This window comes from Orbicella franksi, chromosome 12 (assembly GCF_964199315.1).
Source record: "Orbicella franksi chromosome 12, jaOrbFran1.1, whole genome shotgun sequence".
Classification (NCBI taxonomy): Eukaryota; Metazoa; Cnidaria; class Anthozoa; order Scleractinia; family Merulinidae; genus Orbicella; species Orbicella franksi.
Window position 1 is genome coordinate 18041534 of NC_138156.1, and position 23983 is coordinate 18065516.

The 23983-nt window shown below is 39.6% G+C and overlaps 4 protein-coding genes across 7 annotated transcripts; 1 reads left to right on the forward strand and 3 right to left on the reverse strand.

Moving 5' to 3' along the window:
* Positions 1-653: 653 nt before the first annotated feature.
* Positions 654-4761, reverse strand: LOC145464044 (UPF0390 protein zgc136864-like). Of its 2 annotated transcripts, none has more exons than XM_081447862.1 (3): positions 4625-4761; positions 4189-4244; positions 654-2356 (listed from the first exon to the last, which is right to left on the reverse strand). In XM_081447862.1, exons 1-3 carry the CDS (start codon positions 4704-4706, stop codon positions 2198-2200), a joined length of 297 nt encoding a protein of 98 aa, XP_081303988.1. In that variant the 5' UTR covers positions 4707-4761; the 3' UTR covers positions 654-2197. The 2 variants fall into 2 exon arrangements, with proteins under 2 accessions (XP_081303988.1, XP_081303989.1); XM_081447863.1 differs by lacking the exon at positions 4625-4761 and adding an exon at positions 4457-4617.
* A 2046-nt stretch (positions 4762-6807) lies between these two features.
* Positions 6808-15491, forward strand: LOC145464000 (uncharacterized). 3 transcript variants are annotated; one of them, XM_081447799.1, is made up of 2 exons: positions 6808-7095; positions 9956-15491. In XM_081447799.1, exon 2 carries the CDS (start codon positions 10019-10021, stop codon positions 12935-12937), a length of 2919 nt encoding a protein of 972 aa, XP_081303925.1. In that variant the 5' UTR covers positions 6808-7095; positions 9956-10018; the 3' UTR covers positions 12938-15491. The 3 variants fall into 3 exon arrangements, with proteins under 3 accessions (XP_081303925.1, XP_081303926.1, XP_081303927.1); XM_081447800.1 differs by lacking the exon at positions 6808-7095 and having other exon boundaries at positions 9962-10051; positions 10174-15491; XM_081447801.1 differs by lacking the exon at positions 6808-7095 and having other exon boundaries at positions 9967-10051; positions 10218-15491.
* Positions 15492-17974: 2483 nt separating this feature from the next.
* Positions 17975-20102, reverse strand: LOC145462267 (uncharacterized). The gene is made up of 2 exons (XM_081445768.1): positions 19210-20102; positions 17975-18073 (listed from the first exon to the last, which is right to left on the reverse strand). The coding sequence occupies exons 1-2, from the start codon at positions 20077-20079 to the stop codon at positions 17975-17977; spliced, it is 969 nt and encodes a 322-aa protein (XP_081301894.1). The 5' UTR covers positions 20080-20102.
* Positions 20097-22697, reverse strand: LOC145464025 (uncharacterized). Its single transcript, XM_081447838.1, has one exon. The coding sequence runs from the start codon at positions 22181-22183 to the stop codon at positions 20975-20977; it is 1209 nt and encodes a 402-aa protein (XP_081303964.1). The 5' UTR covers positions 22184-22697; the 3' UTR covers positions 20097-20974.
* Positions 22698-23983: the final 1286 nt, after the last annotated feature.

Here is a 23983-nt window from a genome sequence, read left to right on the forward strand (position 1 = left end):
GAAATTTTCGTGAAGATTGAGAGGCGAACAGGACCAATAAGACGAGTGAACATACGCCCCCACATACGCTCATTAATTGCCAAATTGTCACAGAAGGTTTGAAGATTTCATTTATCATTTTATGGATGTGACTCCTGGCTGGCTACAGAAAAAGCCTCGGCTAAACGCCTTACATTCTTCGGTGCATTAAATAGTTTAAGCGTCTGAGCTGTTTGAACTCTCCTTCTTGTTATCTTGGCTTGTTATCAAGAAAGGACGTAATGAGGTTGCCCTTGGTATTAAATTTAACTCGCCCGTCGTTGATCGCGGCCAGGTTTCAAATTGCGTTCTTTTACTAGATCCCAGAGCCCCCAGTGCCCAGCATTTTTAATTTTGAACTCGGTTGTAAAGAAGTTTGTACTGGTCTGATCTGAGTTAAAAAAGGGAGCTCATTAAATTGGAGATTCGTTATATTATACTGGTAAATTTGAAAAAAATGTTAACTTCGTCCTCAATTAACTTTTCCTCTCCCGTCATTCAAAGGAAACATAATTTCACTATTAAATCATGCGGGGCGGGAGGGCGCCAGAGGGCGGGATCCCGGGAGAATGGCTTGAGCGTTAAAATACTTTAAAAAACAAGAGCCTAAAATGTCTTTTGATTTACATTTAGCTTATTTTGAGACTTCTGGGCCGACGGAAAACACGTTTTGCCCTCGGGCTAAAAAATTGAAGCTTACCTCCGGTAAAATGGGAAACCCCTGTACGGTGATTACGTCACAGGTCATGAAATATTGTTGCTTAAGCTGTCAAAAGACGCGTTTAAGAAGAGCAAGGTTGAAAACAAAGGAAAAGGAAAAGAAACGTCTAAGGATTGCACAGCTAAATGACTAGGATGTGCTTTGAGTCTCCTACAGGGCTATGAAGCAAGACGGACAAGGCGAGATTGAAGATTCCAGCAGATTTGCAATCCCACCAATAACTCCCTTATCGCGGAATAAACTTTCAACACCGCCCCTTAAGAATTTGTGACCATACGGACTTTCTGCTGATTTTTTTTTTTAAATTATTCTGGCTTGAACTTGGCATCCGAAAAATAGATAGGCCCAGCCCCTAGGCCATACCAGTTTCCAGTGTTTTACGAAAATTGGTCAGATTTTTCAGAATGACTCAGAAGTTCAGCTGGGGAATTCGAGGGAGTTTTAACTCCCACAGGTTTTCAAAAATCCAAAACATTTCCTGGGGGAGCTTGACCCCGGACCCATGTAGAAGTTTGCTCCTTCGGCGATCGTCGTTTCGGAAATCGGTCGCCCATTACTCTCAGTGAGTTGGGTTACACAGGTTTGCCACCCACCGGAACAAAAAAAATCTCTGACTTTTCCCAGACTTTTCACTGACTATGAAGCAATTTTCACTGACCCTGCAGGATGGCTATTCTGGCCATGAATCAACAAAAACAAGGATGGCTCAGATAATCTTTAACACAAAATTGCCTTGTCTATGCAAAAACATCTAATAAAATAATTTGCGGCAACGTTGAGATAAAATTCCCTGACTTTTCACTGACTTTGAACAGGGATTTAGAAACTCCCTGACCTGATACAAAAACTCCCTGACATTTCCCTGACCTTGAATAAAATCTAATTTTCCCTGACTTTTCCCTGACCATGGCAACCCTGTTACATCACTTCTGGCTTGCTAAAACAGCTATTAATAGTATATATATTAATTCAATCATCATAGTATATTCAGTACTATATTTATATGACTGCAATATCGTTGCATTTTGATTGGATGTTAACAACTTTAACACAAAGAAAACAACAGCAGGGTATAACAATTTCATAATCTATGAAATACCATTAAGATCCAAAAATATTGAACACGTGAAAGTAATGGTTGCTTGTAAATAGCAATCTCTTAAATGAAGAACCTGCCACAAAAGTGTCTGCACATCTAATTTTACTTTTTTAGGACGAAAGGAAATTCTTGTCAGATCTATTTGTCAGATTTTGTTTTGTTGGGTTAGCCCATGTAGGGTTCTGTTTCACATTTTACATAACAAAATATCAATACTAAAGAAATGTTAAAAAAAAAGGAACTACTAATGAACTCCAAATAGCCTTAGAGTTGTTCTTTCGGAACTTGATGGTATTCTAGAAGTATGGATGATAATATACATCTGAGTAAAATTTCTTGCAACGCTATTGTTAATGGAGTTATTTCTTCTTTTTTCCTGCCCCTTTCTTAGCTGGCTTTTTGCCTGGCTTCTTGCCCGACACAGCAGGTTTCACCATTTTGAATGGCAGCGACTGTTTGCTGGTTGCTGCTTGAGTGAGCTCCTGTTCTATCTTTGTCTTAATGGCTATTTCCATTACCTAAAAGCACAAGGATGGGAGATCTCAAAGTAAACAATAAATAAATATTTATCTAAAATAAAATCAAGAATTCAGTTCAAGAGGAGCTCTACATGCAATTCAAACTCTTATTTCTTTATTTCTTTATTTTAACAGAATACAACAAATCAATTTGTAGCATAGTAGAGCCTGTGCAGAAACAATTGAATGATATCTTAACTTTTACATGTGACCTCAAATGTTTCATAATACTTGGCATAATTACAATGGACCTTTTCGGTGATACAGTGGCCATTTTGAATTCCAATTGTTTCAAATAGCTATTATGGGATGCTCAGGGGGAAAATTAACATGTACCTATTTGCCCCCTAACCATCATAGGGCAAGAGAGAGGGGGTGGAGGAAGGTCATCTGTGTTTTACCCTATGATAATCCTGTTCAGTGCCACATGCTTTTTTTTCCTGAATGTGTGGAAAATGTCCTCATTGGTTGACCATTGGTAGCAGTTTGATAAAGTATAACATTTGCAAATTGTTGGACTAAGTGCCTTGCACTGTATTGGCTCAGTGCAGACCAATATTGCAAGAGTTGGCTGCAGAAACTATAATGAAAATTTCTTACTGAAATATATTTTGAGAGGGAGCTCTACACTTAAAATATTGAAGCAGTGAAGGTAAACAACATTTAATGACGACAAAATTATTCCACCAGTGGTCTGTGTTTTGATTCTGTGAACATAGCAAAGGTGATTAACAGTCATTAATGAGTACACAGCATTTGCTTTGTTGATGACTGTGTGCACAGATAATTTAGGCAGGAATATGATTATTAACAGTAACAAACAAGTAGCCTTCTCTGAATTTTCTTAAGGAGAGTGACTGCAGCTGTATACAGGCTATCTAGCTTGCATCACAAGCCCAACAAATGTCTGCAAAAGAGGCTAAGCAACTTGGGTTCCATTGTTCAAGTTCTATGAAAGCAGCATAAATCCTTGACTACTTTAAACAGGAGCTACAGTAGAGGACAGATGTCATTGGGACAATTCCAGGAATCCTTTCTAATTGGTGCATTTTACTCTTGCCATCATTATTATTATCCTGGATCCACCTTAACTCCCCACCCCCCCCCCCCCCACCCCCTCCTGACCCCAGGCAGTGTTGGAAAGCTCTTAGCAAACATTGACACTTGTTTTTTCTTGGTAAATGTCTGTTCAACACTCCCAGTTCAACATTATTTTAGGGAAGGGGAGAATTGGAGTGAATTTTGCCTGTATCACGTTCACTGCCCAACACTTCCAGCCTGCATTGTAGTTGTAATGCAATCCAACACAATGTTACATGAACTCAAGAGGTTTTCTAAAGCCTCTTGAAATTGAATCTTTGGGCTTTTCTTTAGCTAAACATATAAAGGGTTCTAGCCAATGACAGCACAGATTATAAATACTACTACCAATCACATGCTTATTGAAAGCTAATCTTATTCTGTGGCTTGCCCAAATTTTAATAGTTTTGCTTTTGTTCAGGTTGTAATTAATATTTTAACAAGTACGTTAAATACACTGTTTGATATTTCGTTTAAAATGAATCTCAAGAAGATCAGTGAATTTTGAGCTTGGCTTTACAAACCATTGTAAAGAACTTATTAACGCATAAGTATGTCCATTAATATGTTTTCTAACACATAAAACGGTGAAATTTTGCTTGATATATGGCTTAATAGACGCCTGTGTTTGAATCATAAGTATTTACCCTGCGGGGAAACATTGAAGCGGGTATAACCTAATTTTTTTTTTTTTTAAAGAACTGATTGTCGCGAGCTCAGATGAAAACTTATTCAGGTTTTATCTACATTACCTTCTTCACTTTTGCTGCCTTGACACTCTTCGTTTTCTTCGGAGCAATGGCTCGTGCTAAAGTATCAAAGTTAAATACCCTATATCAGAATGATAAAAGCTTTCTTGATTTTAGTTTTCCCAATTTTTGCAAAAACAGCTGAAGCGTAAACAAACCGGCCGAAACTTCAACGCAAGTACATGTGTAAGCTCTTGATTTAGCTAATGTAGATCGCATTATTTTAAGCTTATCTCAATAAAAAAGTTTCTTTCGACTAAGCTATACTTACGAAGGTGTTCAGCTGCCAAATATTCAACTAAAAAGCGCGGAATGTAGCTACAACGAACTGACATAACTCGATCGCAAAGGCGGGAACGTGCGTTACTTCCGTCACAACAAATTCAGTTCGTCATAAAAACGTTAATCTTTGTCGTGCAACAAATATTGATATACTCGCCTCCCTTTTTCGGCCCAAGAGCCTTTTTCTGAGGCTTCTTAGCCGCTGAAGACTTCTTCTTTTTGCCCTGTCCTTGCGCCATGTTCTCGAACGATCAACGGTTTGATTCTTTGTTTACCATGTAGCCTGCGACGGCGGTCTATGCGCGTACCTGGTCAGTGGAAACTCTACTCTGTCCCAGTGTTTTCTTTATTTCATCGGTCATTTTCGCGTCAAGTTTTGAGATTGAGAAACTAACACATTACCTCTTTACTATAGTCGAACCTCCCATAAGCGCTTACGGGGGTTGGTCGCTTACGAGAGCTTAGACCATATTGAGTCAAAATTTTGTCTTATTAAGGTAATTCCCCTGAAATAAAACTGCCAATAGATTTTTGTTCAAACTTTGTCATCTGAATATTTATCATATGAGAACTTCAATTATAAAATAAAAAAGGGGGGTGCCCATGCTCGTTAAGGAGCAGTGAGGCATTAAAAATGTCCCATTTTAGCATTATTTAATGCTTATTGCAAGAACGCATTCCAAGTTATTGTAAACTCTTTGTGATCCCAGACTCATGAAAACACGCCTCAAACTACAGTCAGTACTTGTGTCGGACACAAATAAACTTTTTAAGTTTGATTTTGACAGACAGCTGAATCCTTGTTGAGATATTGGAACCAAATTGCTTGCCACGGCTATCAAACTGCAAGATAGAGAAGACTACAGTGCAGCTGCTATTTTCCTTATTTATTCAATTTTCAACAATAGAAATCAGATCAATCTTTTCTCACGCAAAGCTAATGATTAGTTGATTAAAATGACTGGAAAAAAATTTGGGGTGCCTGAGCTCGTTAGTGAGCTATAGCCAATTTTTCAACTGACAGAACTCAATATCAAGGCAAATCCGCCATGTTTTCAATGTGCGCGTGCACGAACGCGCGCTAATGACCCCATAAATTATGCGCAGTAGGGATGTGCAATGCAAATGTGAGGAATCACCTTAATATGGTAACTGAAGAGACTTACCCCATGCGTCAGGGCCAATCTAAACCCATATAATAACTTCCAGTAGCCACAAAAATATTTACGCTTTCCAAAAGTATTTATTCAGAGTATCATGGTTCACCTCTGATAAACTACAAGGCCTTATTGTCCAATTGCCGCTCGATTATCTGTCAAGTGGTCGCTTACGGGAGGTTAAAAACAAAAGAAAATTTCAAACTTTTAGCTCTAAAAGTAGTCGCGGTCGCTTATGAGAGGTGGTCGCTTACAAGAGGTTCCAAAGATAGCGATTTGACTTGGAAACGTTTGGTAATTTGGAAAGCTGGTCGCTGAGGAGAGGTGGTCGCAACCGAAGGTTCGACTGTATTTTGAAAATTAACACATTTTACGGAGAAAGGTGTTGAATAATAGTATTTTAATGTAGCGAGAGCTATCTGCTTTCCCTTTAGCTCCTAATTACCTGCATAAGTTGTCCAGCGCAGGTTACTGATTACTGTTGAGTGTCGGTGACCTGAAAGATGCCCGGAAGATGTTAGCACCGCTCCCGGGGGGAGGGAAATCCCATTTGAAAAGGTCGGGGATGCTCGTCAGAAAATTTGAATTGAACCCTTAAAGGATACCATGCAACATGGGTGTGATTTGAGCTTTATTTGATCCCAAAAAGATACCACTTAAAAACAGAATAGGCTTGATTACCAGCCGCTGTCCAGGAAAGGAGCCCGCGCTAGTAGACAGCCTGCGTTGCAGCTGGACGTGTCACAAAATGCTTGGTAAACTGTCTGCGTTGCATGTTATAGATCGTTTTCATTGTCACGCAAAAAAAAAAAATCAAAAACCATTCAGTGGATAAGGTCAAGAAATTGTGATCTTACAGAAGATAAATAAAGAAGACAGTTCTCCAAGTTTAAGGTGTGTGCGTTGCGATATTCGTCGAAATCTTCCGTGCAAATTTACAGAACCTAGTGTGGAGCCGCCATGTTGGTGTTCCCCTGTGGTACACCAATATGACGGCCGGAAAATAGTGTTAACATCTGGAACTTACTTTGGTTATCTGGGACAATGATTATCTGCACTGAACAAATAAACATTTAAATAAGCACTTTTCCAAATACGATTTACTACATTGTATAATATCAGCAGGAATTGATTTCTTTCGGTCAACTTCGTTCCCATGGTTCTTTCCATTCCGCGGACGGGGAGGACGTAGGGCCCTGGGATTTTGGTAGATTTCAATCTTGCATGGAATCATGGGCCATGGGTGTTCTTTTTATAACTATTCTCTTCCTCAAAAGGTGAGAGCTCGCTACACTACGGAGTGCTACAGCAAGTTGATTCTACGTTTTAGGGTGATTCTTTTCCTGTCCAACTTCGAGACATGTTTGACAAATTTGTGATACAGATTGAGGTGGCCAGGACGTAAAACAGCCATCAAGGACAAGGTGTCCCGGACGCTTCCAAATAGAAACTGAAATTTTGGCCGACACAGGTAAGCTACGTTACTTTATCGTATATAAGGACTTATGAGGTATAAATGTAGTTTTATTCTGACCCCATCAGTAAGTATATTCTCTGAATCTGTTTGAATCTTACACTAATTTTTATTCTCACGTCACTGATTGCTTAGTATTTCAATTTGGTAACGAATTTTAAGGCTAACTGGGACCGTTCATAACTTCGGGATTATTTTCAAGGCGTAAATATTTATCATTTCGATCGTCGATAAAGATCGATTGTGGTCGGTTGAATTCGATACTAATAAATTGGAAAATGTCGGAGATCGATAAAAGTCGATCACACGATTTCTTGCGATTATCGGGATATTAAAATAAAATAGATGCTGTATGGCCACAGACAAGACTTTAGTTTTTCAAAAGTGGATAAATAGAGCAGGCTGGACTATTGTACCGATTTTACACTGTTATTACAAGCTCAAATAAACATTGCCAGAAAGCAGAAACTGAACTACCTCTTTTTTCCAGCGAAGGTAATTCATTTTCAGTCATAACATGACTTATGTGTCTCGTTTGTTTACATTGATTAATATCCACATTTCTTGCCGCCTTGTCACGCTGCGTCACGCAGCCTTTGTCATTCTGTGCTGTGAGCCCGGTTTACTTGGCTGGCCCGGTTACCAAGATCTCACCCCGTGTTCATGTGAGGTGAGCCAGCGGCCAGCTCGGTTACCCGGCGAGATCACCGAGATCTCGCTAACCGGAATGAAAATTTTCCCTTATGAACACTCAAGCCCAGGTAGTTTTTTGACAAAATAACTTCGCTTTCGCAACATAGCAACCAAAATGGAATAATTTTTGCCTTCTATGTATTTCCACTTCAGAAGTTTGCGAATTAGCTTTACTAGTAAAGTCACAAGGGGCAACAAGGCTACGCTAGTCGCGCACGATGCAACTTAATATGGCGCCATTTGACCGAGCTGAAATTTCCCATATGAACAGACAACAAAATTCACCCTGGGGGGTACTCCCATATGGAAAGGTCGGGTATGCTTGTCGTCTCGCTTATAATTAGGGGTATAAATTAAGAATTCCGATCTCACTTAGGGTACTGTTGACGAAACGCTTCTTTTTAAGCTATATTATTAATAACAGAAACGCTCTTATTTCTGTTTTTAGGCTCGATTTCCGCCGGTCCCTCGAGTACGGTCTACTAGCGAGGGCTCCTTTCCTGAACAGCGGCTGGTAGTCGAGTTTATCCCATTTTAAGTGATATCTTCTCAGCGGTGAAATAGAGCTTGAACCAGACCCAGATTGGTCTCCTTTAGGGGCTTAATTAAATTTTTCCGACGAACACCCCCGACCTTTGCATATGGGAGTTTCCCCCCCCCGGGGGGGTTACCGGTTACCGCGCTCACATGAAGAGGCCCTAAACCTGATAAAATTCCACTTTTAAAGAACGCAACCTTAAAAAAAAAAGTAAAACTTGAATTTGTCAATATTTCATTTACAATTATAGCGCTCTTCGCCTCCTGTTGCCATCCAAACGATCAAAACCTGGTACAGCAAGGACAGGCGCAAGCAGAAGTTTGCAAATCGGGCGAATTTAGCGAAGCTGCCAGACACAACTTGCAGTCGTAACAGTGTATATCTTAAAACTGTTGAACTTATGAAAACTCGTGAAAACATCGATGAAAATGAAGTGCCAATCACTTTGTCTGGCCACGTTTTTTATATGTCCACGGTTTTTCAGTTCCGCTCCTGATGGTCTAAGGCAGCGTTCACACTACGCCGAAGAAATTTGGAAACGCAGCTTCATTTCTCCGGTTAGGCCTGCCTTCAACACTAATCGGTCACGAAAACGGAGCTTTTGGAAAACGCTCTTCAAACTGGAGAAATTTGAGAACGCCGGCTTTGCGTTTTAGTGTGGACGGAAATCAATTTGAAAACGGAAGTTTTGAAAACAATAATCATATGATTAAGCTAACCCCCAGCCCCGCCCCCCTCCCTTTTATGGCGCACTCAAGCTTTCCTGCCGCTGTTGATTGCTGCGTTTTCAAATTTCTCAAGCGTAGTGTGGCATATGGACGGAAAGCATCGTTTTCGAAAAGTTCTGTTTTCAAATTGTTTCCGTCCACACTAAAACGCAAAGCCGGCGTTTTCAAATTCCTTCGGTTTGAAGAGTGTTTTCGAAAAGCTCCGTTCGTCTGCTAAAGGGACAATTTTTAGGAGAGAGTCTAACTTTTTGTTGACCTCAGTCGCGCGACACCATCTTGGGAATTTTCACCGCCAGATCCGACAGCGTCATTCAGATCTTCGTCAGTTTGCGATCCATTATCTCTTTAAGTTGAACTATTAACGCTCTCCTCTTTATCCATTTTGTAATTAGTACCTGAAGGTTGGAGCTGTCGCCTACGAGGGCGACATTACGGAGCGCTTCAGAACACCTCCGAACTGAAGCACGATACACTTTCTGATCCCTTCTAGTTTTGCTCCTGACCAAATTAATTTTGCATTGGCAAATCTTGTTTTTTCTTTTATCGCACTTACGTTGTGACTCCATAGTGTAAACAGAACTAATACCGCACCCGTTTGGTGTACCTTTCAGACCTTTCAGCTTGCCATTCATTGATATCTGTCCTTAGTTTGCACTTCAATGCTTTACCAATTCCTTTTGTTCATGTGAATAAACTGAAATTTAAAAATTTGGATGCCTTGCTATATTTTAGAAAGCCGGTTTGAGCATTCGCACCCAACTGGTGAGAACAGGGAGATCAAGTTTGTTTCAAACTGTGCTATGACACTGATTACATGAAAAATGTTTAAACTTGTATTATCTGGTGTTTGGCGTGTACAGGTAAATGAGTCATATTGCTTTCTTGTATTTTGTTTCAGTGAAAGCTGTTTCTGGGACAAACACAAAACACTATTATTTACAAGAATAGAAGAATTGTAAGCATGGCAGAGCAGTCCTTTCCAGGAGAGGATGATGTAAGTGATCAGTCACAAGATGAGAAGATACGTAAGTTACATAAAGCAATAGAGAACGGGGATACAGACGAGGTGGTCCAGATTGTTAATGACAGTGATGACGTTTTGTCTCTGTTAAACAGACCATTTGGGCCTGAGGACGTAATGGGGCCTCTTCATTTTGCAGTGACCAAGAATAGACAAGAGATATGCCAGTTACTGATATATCTAGGGAGTGACGTGAATCGGCAGAATGAGGAGAACCTGCAAGCTCCCCTGCATATGGCTATAGATACTACTGTAGATGCTGCCATTGTGAACTTACTGCTTCAGAATGGTGCCTCTACTGAGCTCTATGATGAGATGGACTGCACTCCATTCCAGCTCTTGTTCTTGGAGCCTGGTCCTGAGAATCAGTTCCAGTTTGAGAAGTTCCAGTTCTTACTGGAGGCAGGAGCATCAGTGAACACTAGAGCGGCTTTTGGTGCTCAGCCGCTCCATAATTCTGTGAAGGCCTTCCACTCCGCCAAGTGTGAGCGGAAACATGATGCGGATCAGACTCCTATGTGTGTGAGAGTGACGCAGATGATTCTCGAGAAAGGTGGAGATGTTAACTGCCAAACCAGTTCGCATGAGACCCCTCTTCACTTTGCTGCAGGAGATGGCTGTGATGATATCGTGAAGTTTTTGCTGGAGTCTGGTGCCCTAGTCAATGCAACAAATCTCAGCGGGGAGTCAGCGATATCTCACTTAGCTCGCCACAGTACTCCTCCATTCTCTGACGTTGTGGAAGATCACAACAGGTTTATTCAGAAGAGGATAAAGACTCTGCAGCTGCTGCAAGCCTATAATGGTGACATCAATTTCAGCAACTCTATGGGAGACACCCCACTGCATTGGCTTCTGGCAAACCCCTCTGATTTTACACCGAGGATGCTGGAAGAGCTCATCAAAGCTGGTGCTATGGTGAATGCCGTCAACACTAGGCATGAGTGTGCACTTCATTATCTGGATATGTACACTGCAACTGGCTATGGCAACCGCCAGGCTACTCCCACAGTCAAAGAAGCCATAGTTCAAATGATGGCAGCCAATGGGGCTGATGTAAATTTAAGAAACATAAATGGGCACACACCCCTGTTTGCAGCACTTCAGAGGAAAGAGCAAGATTTGGTTGAAGTACTCTTGCAAAATGGAAGTAGACTGGACATGCAGGACAGATTTGGAAGGACTTGTCTTCACTTCATAGAAATGAATGACATGGATAGATCGTTGAGTGCTATGTTGATGAAAGCCGGTGTTCCCGATGATATCAGAGATGTAAATGGGATGACGTGCTATGAAGTCAGTAAAACCATTACATTCCATCAGCCTTTATCTAAGAAACAGCATGTAAAGGACGATACATGCCACGCTGAGCCTTTTGATGAATTTGATCGGTTATCAAATGATGAAAAGAAACAAAATCAAGGTGATGATTCAAGTCATAATCTCCAGCTTGGAAGTGAAATTCAAAAAGAGCTTACTAATACAGAGAACATTGCATTTAATGAAGACGAAGATGATTCAGATGATAGTGAGTGTGACATAAACCTGGATGTGTTATCACCTCTGGAAATGGAAGTATTGGCCCTACGATTTGGTGCTGGAGTGGGTAACGACGATGATGATCCAGATTCACATCTGGCCAATGTCTTGGGAGCACTGCTGACCCCAATAGACAAAAACCTCAATGTGGACAATCATGTAGCCAAATTAAAGTCACAGTTGGGTGACATTGACTCTCTGTACCTTAGCTATTTGTCTGATCCAAATGAAGGACCTGTGAAAATGACAGAAGAGTTGGAAATCATAAAGGAAGAAATCAACACACTGATGAGTAGAATTGCCAGAGGTGTGAAGGAGCTAGACACCAGAATGGGATTCACACCTGTTCTTTCAGGCAGTATGAGTGAGGGAACCAAAATCGGGAGAATGGACGAGTTTGATTTCCTCTTGTACATGCATTCTGTGGCCGAGTTGTTGGACATAAGAGAAGCTGATGATACAATACCAGGATTTGTAAAAATGAATGCTAAGCCAGACCTCTCCAAAGGCCAAAGCCAGGATATCTTCATTGGCGACAAGTTAGTGGCCTCGGTCTTTGGCCGCTATCTATACAGTCTCATCCAAAGGGTTCTTGGCAGAGAGGACACCTGGCTGGATCTTCACTTCTACTGGGACAAGGGCCCCCTAAAAGTATCTGCAGCAACTTCACAAGTCTGCAACCTAGAATTGAGATGGGTGGGCAGAGAGTACAACAACCTGTCCATATCCGTGGATCTAGCTCCAGTCATACACCTCCAGAACTGGTGGCCAAAAGCTGTGGTAGAACAGACCCTACTGCTACCAAAAGCTGTGAAGAATTATGGCACATTGATTGTGGTCTGTAAAGCAGCACCTGAGGAGCCATTTGAGGGAGGCCATGAATCTTACTTCAGATTGTCCTATTCTCATATGGAAACCAGGATTTTCAATTCTCTGCCACTTGACATCAAGTACAGCTACGTTCTTGCTAAGATTCTGATGGAAAATATATCAAAGCTGGTACCAAATCACCACAGTGGAAGGACAAACATTTCCAGCTACATGTTGAAAATGGCATTCTTCACTCAGTATGAACATTTTCTTAAGTCTGGAAATCAAAAGAACAGACAGATTCAGTCATTTTCTGAAGAAATTCCAGTCGAAAATGTAAGGTGCCTGACATCCTCAATGTTTGCCCAACTTGAGAATTGCATTAAGAGCAGAAATTTGCCATCATTCTTCCTCCCGCCACAGAATATCATACGATACCATTCTCGGATATCCATTGCTGACAGAGAGATATGTATGATCCTTCATCAACTTTTGAAGGTGACAACCTAATGTTGTAGAAGGTGGCACCGCTTTACAAAGGTATTATGCACCAAACTAGTATAACAATATTGCCGGAACAGTCGGGGACGAAGTACCAGTTAATCTCCGTGAACGGACTGAACTGACTTGCTGTCTTTGTTATGAAGAGGCTAAGCAACTCTCGATACTGGGGCCATTCTTTGATTGGAGGACTAGCAGCGGTGTCTTGATGAGTTTACTCCGAAAATAACCCAAACTCATCCGCATGTATTCCTCCTAGTAAACACCAGATGAAGTTTCTTAGGATTCGAATGAAACCTGAGCAGCCCATGCAAGCGGTACTGAGAAAATGCTTTGAACTTTTAACTGGAATTCAGTACAACTGCAGCTCACGAAAACTGAGTACAATTGTGGTAGTTTGTTGCGCTGTACTCGGAGCTGAACATTTACATCTTTGGATAAAACTCTAGTGAGTGACCTAGCTATTGAGCTGTACTTTCATGCGGTACTGTTCATTATGCTGTTCTAGGTGATTCTACCTTTGAAGTCTGTGGATGAAACCCTAGTGTGTGACCATTCAAATGAGAGCTACTGAGCAGTGCTTTCATGTTCTACTGTCTATTATGCTGTACAATCATTGTGCTTCGGTTTTACATGAAACTTGGCTACTAAGCAAGAATGTTATTATAACGTCTATTTGCCTGTTGAAAACCCTAGAGTGTGTCGTAATAAATAGACGCTATTGAGTAGTACTTAAATTTAGCTCTGCCATTTTTTTAGGAGTGCCGACTATATACATATTCTGGGAATTCCTGCTGGTGAACAGTAAGAATTTTCTAAGGTGACACCCTCAAACACGAGTGGGAACAGTCCATTTTACTCCCGTTTATTGACTTCCTTAATTTATAACTCTTACAGCAAGAACTACACATTAATTTCAACTGCTACTCTAAATTAAGATAACAGATTTAAAACTTTAAATTTCGATAAATTCTCATCTTGGATACAATTTTAATTAATACATTTCGCCAGAATAAATTAATATTCATCCACGCAATGAATTTTGTTGCACAATAATTTCACACATATCAGTATGCTATTATATATCACACGTTATAAGAATTTGCAAATTGAAAAATGTCTTACTTAGAGAATTAAATCAGATTGGACTGTTCAAGCATTGTCATGTACATCTTCGGTTCATCACGGCTAATTATGCACCACATAAAAAACAGTTCATTTTAGTTTTAAGGAGCAGGCACCTCTTAATGTGAAAGGAGGCAAAAAGTGCATCGCAGGTGGAAGAAAAACGAACCAATTGCAATAGCTGTTATAGCAGTTGAGTCTGCGGTCAAATATTCTTTTGTTTTAAAAGGCATGCAAATGAGGCGAAAGGGTCAACACAATGCAGAATTGACCCTTTCGCCTCGTTTGTGTGTCAAGCCGCTGATAACTGCAACAACAGCTAATGACAAATATTTGTTGCTAACAGATGTGCCCTTAAGAAAATGGCCAATCTGCGAGAACCCACAGTCTCTCCACTACAGTACAAAGAAAGCTATAGCATAATGAACACTATGGAAGCCACTCAAAGTTTTGATTGGCTCTCAGTTGACATCTCGGTGTTTGCTGGTTTTCCCCATTCTTGCTCAATCCGAATTTATGTTACTGTAGGCGTAGGAGAATTCAAAATGCACACGCGGCTGTGCGCTGTTTCTTTCGCTGAGACTAAACTAATAGAAAGATGTCAAAACGTTGTCATAGCAACGTTTGCCCTGTACAGACGGCCTGGATTACAAATGCGACGCAAGCATTGCTACATATACGTTCCTCATGCGTATGATTGTGCTGATGCAGCGCACATGTCTAGGTTTACAGGTGCATCATGTAACTAAACAGAAGAAACCTACGTGTAAATTAAACCGGCACGAAAATTGACTTGAAAAATATTCAAATATACAGGTGAAAGTTACATATAGGCCGAGAATTTATAGTTCTTGATGTCCGAACCTAGTTTTTCACCTCCTTAGTTCTATGGGGAGTGAGTTCCAGTAACTTGCTCCGGTATGCGTAGAGATAACGTCTTTGCTTTGGGTACGATCTATGTGTCCGTGGAGCTCACTTCTATTGATAAAACAAACTTCTAATTGTTTAGGGCAGGACTTTGACAATATATATAAATCTAAGAAATCTCCTGTTAATTATATTGTGTTGGTAGGCCCAAAGTATTTCTCATATTTTGTGTACAGGTAGTTCTGTAAACAGTTTCTCTTTAGCTCGAAAATCCGCGTGGAAGAACGCAAAGAGAGCGCGACACTACATAGCCTTCTGGGAGAATGGTTTGCTTCTTCAGTTCATCATAAAAACCATCACCTCTGTCGTGCATAAAGTCTTATGATACTCACCTCCATCTTTCACCATCTTTGGATCCATGAGCCTTCTTCTTACGTTTCATGACTGTTGAAGACGTCTTCTTTTTGCCTTGTTCTTGCGCCACGTTCTCGGGCGTTCAACGACGGTCAGTGTAAAACGCAGACTGCGGACCGGACATGAAATAATGCAGACTAATGGTAAAATGTAGACTGCAGACCAGGTACAAAACGAATCATTTTAGCATTCCCGTCATTCAGAACTTACCTCACAAAGGATAAAAGGTAAAGTCTGCATGCGAACCAAGTGGCCCATCAGGCCGGAGCTTATCCCGGTTTCTGTAGCATGAAAGGACTAGGAGTATTTCTACTCCCCCCTGGATGGGATGCTAGTCCATCGCAGGGTTACCCCCAGCCGGTACCCATTTGGACACCTGGGTGGCGAGAGGCACTGTGAGAGTAAAGTGTCTTGCCCAAGAACACAACACAATGTCCCCGGCCAGGGCTCGAACCCGGACCGCTCGATCCGGAGACGAGCGCACTAACCATGAGGCCACCGCGCCTCCCACTCACCAAGGATAACCGAAGCATTATTTAGGTTAACCTGAGTGATGTTCAGGTTAACCAGAGCACTACTCAGGCCCGAATATTTACATTAACCGGATAGCAGACTGCGATTAGCCTGATGCGATGAACCTTTTCGGCCATTTTGAATTCTATTGTTTCAAATAGCTATTATGATATGCTCAGGGTGAACATTAATACGTATTTGACACCTGGGTATCCTATAACAAAATGGCCGACGTATTTCCGAAAAGGTCCATTTTAATAATGGAAATAACACTATATATACCTTAAAACTCTGTAGTCTGCAGTCAGCATTTTACCCCTGGTCTGAATTTCACGCACAGTCTGCATGTAACCTCCAGTTTTCGGTCATTATCATCCATTGAAGTCACTATCTCTTTTCCGATTAGCCGAAAGCGTACAGTGAATTTTCGAAATCAGCGCCTGTGATGTCATCTAGCTGCAGATTATACAATAATCATGTCAAGGACATTCAAGGTCACGGGTAATCATCTCATTTATGACCGCGGTACATGATTTCTAAGGGTAATCATGTCAAGTTCGCGTGCTTTGTGTTGCTTGCCGTCAGTGAAGAAGCAAAAACATTCCTTCCATTTTTTTTCGTTGAATGTGTAATAAAACAATTATTAGATTTGGTTTTAGTGATATCCAGAATAATCAAGGTCTCGGTAAGGGTTATCAGCCTCAGCCTTCGGCTGATAACCCCTACCTCGATCTTGGTTACTCTGGATATTACAAAAACCTCATCCAATAATTGTTTATAATCTGCACCCTGCAGTCCTCATTCTGAGTTTTACCCTAAAAGCGTTCACCTGTCAGAAGAGGTCCGAACTGTCTCTTTTGCCATTAAGCCCGCGACAAGACCTATAAATAAATATTTGTAAAATATTTAAGAGGAGGCCTCCAATCACCTAAACGTGGTTTTGAGGAGCGTCCTCAAACCAAAAAAATAAAAGCTTACGATGTATCTTAAATATCTAAAACGTCCTGTGATGAGACCATTCCAGAGTCACATCTTTCATAGTGAAATCATTCCAAAGTAACCTCAGATCGTTCCACAAAAATCTCAGATCACTCCACTCATAAAAAGTAAGGAAAGCATTCTTACTTAAACCACTCAATATATATTAACACAACAGCTTTACAACAGATGCTATACAGACTATGCAAATTTAAGATACAGGATAAATAGACGCCGCAACATTACCACTTTTTCTTTGATGATCCGCATCTGAAACTTTTATCGACTCGTCAACTTTAAAATTTCTTCTTTCATGATCCGCACATGATGAATAGACACTGCCACTTTAAAACCTTTGATGTATAGACTCCAACATAAAAACACCTGATATATATAAACTCCGTAGCTTTAAAACACTTGAGATATAGACTCCGCAACTTGAAACCTTCTTCTTTGGTAATCCGCATATGATATATGGACTGTGCAGCTATAAAACACTTGATATAAAGCCTCCCCAACTTCAAAACACTTCATATATAGACAACGCAACTTTAAACTTTCTTCTTTCGTGATCCACACATGATATATAGACTCCGCAACTTTAAAACTTCTTCTTTTCTGATCCACACATGATATATAGACTCCGCAACTTTAAAACTTCTTCTTTTCTGATCCACACATGATATATAGACTCCGCAATTTTAAAACTTCATTTTTGGTGATCCATACATGGCATGATATATAGACTATGCAACTTTAAAACACTTGATATATAGACTCCACAACTTTCAAAAACGCCTACTATGTAGACTCCACAAATTTAAAACACTTAACAAATAGACACCAAAACTTTAAAACACTTGGTATATAGATTCCGCACCTTTGAACTTTCTTCTCCCGTAACCCGCATATCACATACAGACTCCACAACTTTCAAATACTTGATATAAACACACCCCATCTTTACAACACTTGATATAAAAACTCCGCAACTTTAAAGCACTTGATATCTAGTCTCCGCAACTTTAACTTTAAAACTTCTTCTTCTTTAGTGATCCGCACATGATATATAGACAACCCAACTTTTAAACTTCTTCTTTGGTGATCCACACATGATATATACACAACGCAAATTCAAAACTTCTTCTTTCATGATCCACAAATGATATATAGACTCCGCAACTTTAAAAGATCTTCTTTGGCTATCAACTCATGACATATAAACTTGGCAACTTCAAAACCTCTTCTCTGGTGATAAACAAATAATACTTAGACAACACAATTTTAAAACTACTTCCTTGGTGATCTACACATGATTTATAGACTCCGCAACTTTAAAACTTCTTCCTTCGTGAACCACACATGATATATAGACTCACCAACTTTAAAAGTTCTTCTTTGGTGATCCACACATGATATATGGACTCCAACCTTTAAAACTTCTTCTTTGGTGATCCACACATGATAAATAGACTCTGCACCTTTAAAACTTCTTCCTTCGTGATCCACACATGAAATATAGACTCCGCAAATTTAAAACTTTTTTTTGGTGATCCACACATGATATATAGACTCTGTAACTTTAAAACTTCTTCTTTGGTGATCCACACACGATATATAGACTCCGCAACTTTAAAACTTCTTCTTTGGTGATCCACACATAAAATATAGAGACTCTGCACCTTTTAAACTTCTCCTTTAGTGATCCACACATGACATATAGATTCTGCAAATTTAAAACTTCTCTTTTAGTGATGCAATCATGACCTATAGACTCCGCAACTTTAAAACTTTTTCTCTCGTGATCCACATATGATATATAGACTCCGTAACTTTAAACCTTTTTTTTCGGTGATCCACTCATGACATATAGACTCCGTAACTTTAAAACTTCTTCTTTGCTGATTCACACATGATATATATAGACTCCGTAACTTTAAACCTTTTTCTTTGGTGATCCACTCATGATATAGACTCAAAAACTTTAAAACTTCTTCTTTGGTGATCCACTCATGATATATAGACTCAAAAACTTTAAAACTTCTTCTTTGTTGATCCACTCATGATATAAAGACTCCGCAACTTTAAAACTTCTTCTTTGTTGATCCACTCATGATATAAAGCCTCCGTAACTTTAATTTAAAACTTTTTCTTTGATATTCCGCTCATGATATAGAGACTCTCCAACTTTAAAACATCTTATTTGATGATCCACACATGATATATAGACTCCGCAACTCTAAAATAATAATAATAATAAATAAATATTTATATAGCGCCTATCCATGCCTGCTCTAGGCGCTGTACAATTCGGCAAAATGATCTGTACTAATCTTAATAATTAAAAATGTGCATTTAAGAAAGTAATAGAAAGTAAAAATCGCTAAGAATAATAAGTTTTTCTTAAAAAGATGAGTTTTGAGTTTAGATTTAAAAGAACTTAGATTGTCACATGAGCGGATAGAAACAGGTAGACTGTTCCAGAGTTCAGGAGCGGAAACAGCAAAAGCTCGAGAACCATATGTCTTCAGGTGAAAATTCGTGGGGTTAAGAAGTAATAAGTGTGATGATCGGAGGATTCTGGAAGGTTGGTAGTACGCTACTAGATCTTGAATGTAGACAGGAGATTGTTGATGAAGAGCCTTAAAGGTAAGTAACATAATCTTGAATTTAATGCGTTCAGAAATAGGAAGCCAGTGTAATTCTTTCAGTATTGGAGTGATGTGGTCGTACTTTCGGGAACAGGTGATAAGTCGGGCAGCGGCGTTCTGAACAGACTGGAGCTTTTTTAAAGCACACTTCGGTACATTGTACAAAAGAGAGTTGCAGTGGTCGAGTTTGGAAGACACAAAAGCATGGACCAGGATCTCGGTGGTTTTCGTAGATAAGAATTTCCTTATCCGGGAGATGTTGCGCAGATGATAAGAGGCTGATTTACAAATAGAACTGATATGCGGAAGCATAGTCATGGTACTGTCAAATATCACACCGATGTTTCTAGCAAATTGAGATGGCTGAATTATGTCTTGACCAAAACGGATTGGTGGTAGAGACTGCTGCGGGTTGTGTTTCGAGTATAGATAAAGAAGTTCCGTCTTGTCCTTATTCAGTTTTAGCTTGTTAAGAGACATCCACTTGTCAAGATCAGACAAACATTCCTCAATTTTTCCAACTGCATTAGTTAATTCGACGTCGTTGTTTGTTGAAAAAGAGATATATAACTGAGTATCGTCAGCGTAGAAGTGAAATTGCATTTCGTGGTACCGTAGAATGTCAGCCAGTGCCACAGATTGAAAACTTGGATTTCAGTCTTGTTAGAAGAATGTCGTGATCAACAGTGTCAAAAGCAGCAGATAGATCAAGCAGCAGGAGTATAACACAGTGACGATCGTCAATGGCACGCAAAATATCATTGTGTACACGTACAAGAGCGGTTTCACAGCTATGAAATCGCTTGTAGGCTGATTGTAGCGGTTCACTAAGTTGGTTGGATTCCAAGTAGTCCTGAAGACGTACTACAACAACTTTTTCGATGATTTTTGAAATGACCTTGAGATTTGAGATAGGCCTATAATTACTAAGGATTTCGTGGTCCAAGGATGGTTTCTTGAGTAGTGGCAGTAAGATGGCGGTTTTTAGTGAAGGAGGCACATATCCAGATTCCAGGGACAAGTTTACAATCCTGCAAAGCGTGGGTAGAAGCATGTCAAAATTTTCTTTTAACAAGACGGCAGGCAGAGGGTCCAGGCTACAAGACTTAGACACAACAGTGCGTGCAACTTCCGAAAGTTCAACGATTGAAGTAGGTGAGAAGGCATTTAACTGACAGTCGAGCGTTAATTTGTCCAAAGTACAGAAGAGATCAGGCATTTCGGCAGCTTCGAGTTTACATCTTATATTGATAATTTTATTTTCGAAGAAAGTGATAAAATTATTGGCAAGTTCCGTAGCCGAGGAACAAGACGGAAGACACTTCTCGGGCTTCCTATGGAGAAGACGGTCGATGGTGCGAAAAAGAGACTTGTTATCGCTTCCAGCCTCGTCGATAAGATTGGAGTAATAATCCATTTTTGATTTAAAAATAGTGTTTTTCACAACAAGGCACTGGTCGACGTAAGATTGGTAATCAGACGCAAGACCGGAACGACATCAGCACCGTTCACGTTTACGACAAATGGTTTTCTGCTTCCTAATCTCATTATTATACCAAGGAGCATGAGGTCTTAGGGTGATAATCCTTGTGCGCAGAGGTGCATGTTCATCCAAAATAGAGGATAAAACAGCATCATACTGATCGCAAAGCTCCGTAATATCTGACGAAGGTGATTTGACTAAAGTAGATGAGTTTATATCTTGTCGTAGCTTATGTAAATTGACATTGCACAGCTTTCGTGACTTTAGGACTTGTTTCGGGTTAGGTGGCCTTGAAACAGCCAAGTTACAATGGACAGCAAAGTGATCGGAGATAGCAGGGTCATCGATTGAGAAATTTGATGTCGTTGTTTCATCTAACCTGGTAATAATAAGATCCAAGACATTATCACTTTTATGGGTTGGAATATTGACATTCATGGTATTCAGATTGAAGCAGTTTAACAGATCCAAAAATTGACAAGCTGGGCCATTCGATCGATCGTTGACATGAAAATTAAAGTCACCAGCCAGGAGAAGTTTACCAGAAGAAGATACCAAGAGTTCCAGTAGATAGGAGAATTCATCGAAGAATTGAGCATGTGTAAGGCCATTCTTAGATGATAATGGTGGTCGATAAACAATAACAATACGAGTAACAGATGAGCTAGAGTGAAATAATAGTTCCATAAATTCAAATGAATTACGAGTATCAGTTTTCACTTGTTGAATTTTGAGATCCTTTCCGTAAAGCAGGCCGATGCCACCACCAGTTCCATTAGGCCTTGGTATGCGAACGAAGGCATATCCAAAGGGGCAAATATCGCGAGTAATAAAGTCAGGACATTCATTAGATTTAAGCCAAGTTTCTGTTAGAGCCAAAATGTCAATATTCTTATCTACCACGTAGTCCTTGATTCGAAGAGTTTTATTGACAATAGATCTAGCATTCAAAAGACAAAAGTTGAGTAACTTTGTAGATGGAAGTTGAGGTGGTTGTTGTTTTTTGATCTGAACAAGATTATTCAAATTAGGTCTCGAAGCAATTGGTTTCCATGTTGAATGTTTACGTTCAGTAATAAGCGGTTTAATTCTGTAAAATCCAGACGATTGCTTTGTAGATTTGCCAGATCGAATACGACGTGTTTTCAGAATTCCAAGAGTTTGCAGAAACTGATAGAGGTCCGGTTGAAGCGTAGATTTAGATCTTAATCCAAGGAGTTGCATCCTTGAATAATTAGGTCTGTTGGCGGGAACATTCAATTCTTCTCAACGAAGTGCTGGCCAGTTGAGGCAAGGATTTTCGAAATCAGGACCAGGATTGCAGTGAATATCCATGCACGTAGTAAGATCCATGAAAAACATGGAATGAGGTAGAGCCAAGGTGGTCTGTCCATGTTTTGTTGCTTTGGAAATTGGAAGCGAAAGTTTAAAGTTACGTTCGGCCAATTCACGCTTGAAACGATAGCGAACGTCCAGAAGTAGAAATTTAAAATCGTTGCTCCTTGAGTGGTCCAATCGCCCAGAACTTACTTGTAAACCATGGTTGAGGTCATTAGGAACAATTTCATGACGACTAGGGACGTAGAGATGAAATAATAGAAGCAAAAATCAATAAAATACGCGGAGTAATAAATCGAAGCAGGCAGCCATATTGGCGCATACATTGTTCTTTAGCGATCCACACATGATAAAAAAACTCCGCCATTTTAGAACTACTTCTTTGGTGATCCACATACGATATATAGACTCCGCAACTTTAAAACTTGTTCTTTGGTGATCCACGCATCATGATGATATATAGATTCTGCAACTTTAATACTTCTCTTTTAGAGATCCACTCATGATATATAAACTCCGCAAGTTTGAAACGTTTTTCTGGTGATCCACATATGATATATAGACTCGGACACTCTATAACTTCTCTTTTAGTGATCCACTCATGATATATAGACTCCCCAACTTTTAAACTTCTTCTCTGGCCATCCCCACATGATATATAGATTCTACAACTTTAAAACTTCTTTGGTAATCCACCCATGATATATAAACTCCGCAACCTTAAAACTTCTTCTTTGGTGATCCACACTTGATATATAGAATCAGCAACCTTAAAACTTTTTCTTTGCTTATCCACTCATGATATATACACTTGGCAACCTATAAACTTCTTCTTTGGTGATCCACACATGATATATAGACTCCGCAACTTTAAAACATTAAAGCATTTTTTCGTAATCTTTCTATTATTACGTCATATTACGCGCGCGCAATGTCTTTACATCCTCGCGCGCGCAGATGATTTGAAAAGAGTTTCAAAGTTTAAAATTTCTGAGCTGTTTGGTTTAGTCATGCTTGCACGTTAATGAATTGAAATGAACTGAAGACAATGTGTATAGGTTGAATATTTGCGGTATTTGTGTACATTGTGAGAGGACGGAATAGTATAAAAATGTTACAATTTCTTTTCAAAAATATTTATCTCAGTACAAAAATATTTATTCAAATACAAAAATATTTTTTCCAGTACTGACAAATATTCTTGTACTGGGATAAATATTTTTGTATTGGGATAAATATTTTTGCACTGGGAGAAATATTTTTGTGCTGCCCCTGTGGGCCACCGTAGTATTTAGCTTTAAATAACTAATTGTGGACACTTAAATAATAATGATAAGAAAATAAAATAAATAAATAAATGAATAGTAAAGAAAACTTACAGAAAATGGCTTACTAAATGTTTATGTCGATTCACGGGACGAATTTATTTAAATTACCAACTTCCTTTGCTGTATTCCAACTTATTTCTTCATGTCCGTGGATCCACAACTACTTTGACAACGTTTTGACAAATTTCATGATCAATAATAGAACAAACGCATGAAAAACTGACGTCAATTTGGTTTTTATGATAACAAATTGTCAAATTGTCCGCTCTCGCTCGTTGACGCATCGCACAAATTATAAATTCATGTGTCTGTCCGCATATTGACGATGAAAATTAGCCAATGAGCGCGCGAGATCTGC

Coding starts and splice junctions, on each gene's coding strand:
- LOC145464044 (XM_081447862.1), bottom strand. CDS start 4,706: ATGGCGCAAGGACAGGGCAAAAAGAAGAAGTCTTCAGCGGCTAAGAAG. Junction 4,245..4,624: donor TCTTGGGCCGAAAAAGGGAG/GCGAGTATATCA, acceptor TTGATACTTTAG/CACGAGCCATTGCTCCGAAG. Junction 2,357..4,188: donor AGGCAGCAAAAGTGAAGAAG/GTAATGTAGATA, acceptor TTGTGCTTTTAG/GTAATGGAAATAGCCATTAA.
- LOC145464000 (XM_081447799.1), top strand. CDS start 10,019: ATGGCAGAGCAGTCCTTTCCAGGAGAGGATGATGTAAGTGATCAGTCA.
- LOC145462267 (XM_081445768.1), bottom strand. CDS start 20,079: ATGCAATTTCACTTCTACGCTGACGATACTCAGTTATATATCTCTTTT. Junction 18,074..19,209: donor AGAAAAACTTATTATTCTTA/GCGATTTTTACT, acceptor GTTTATCACCAG/AGAAGAGGTTTTGAAGTTGC.
- LOC145464025 (XM_081447838.1), bottom strand. CDS start 22,183: ATGCAACTCCTTGGATTAAGATCTAAATCTACGCTTCAACCGGACCTC.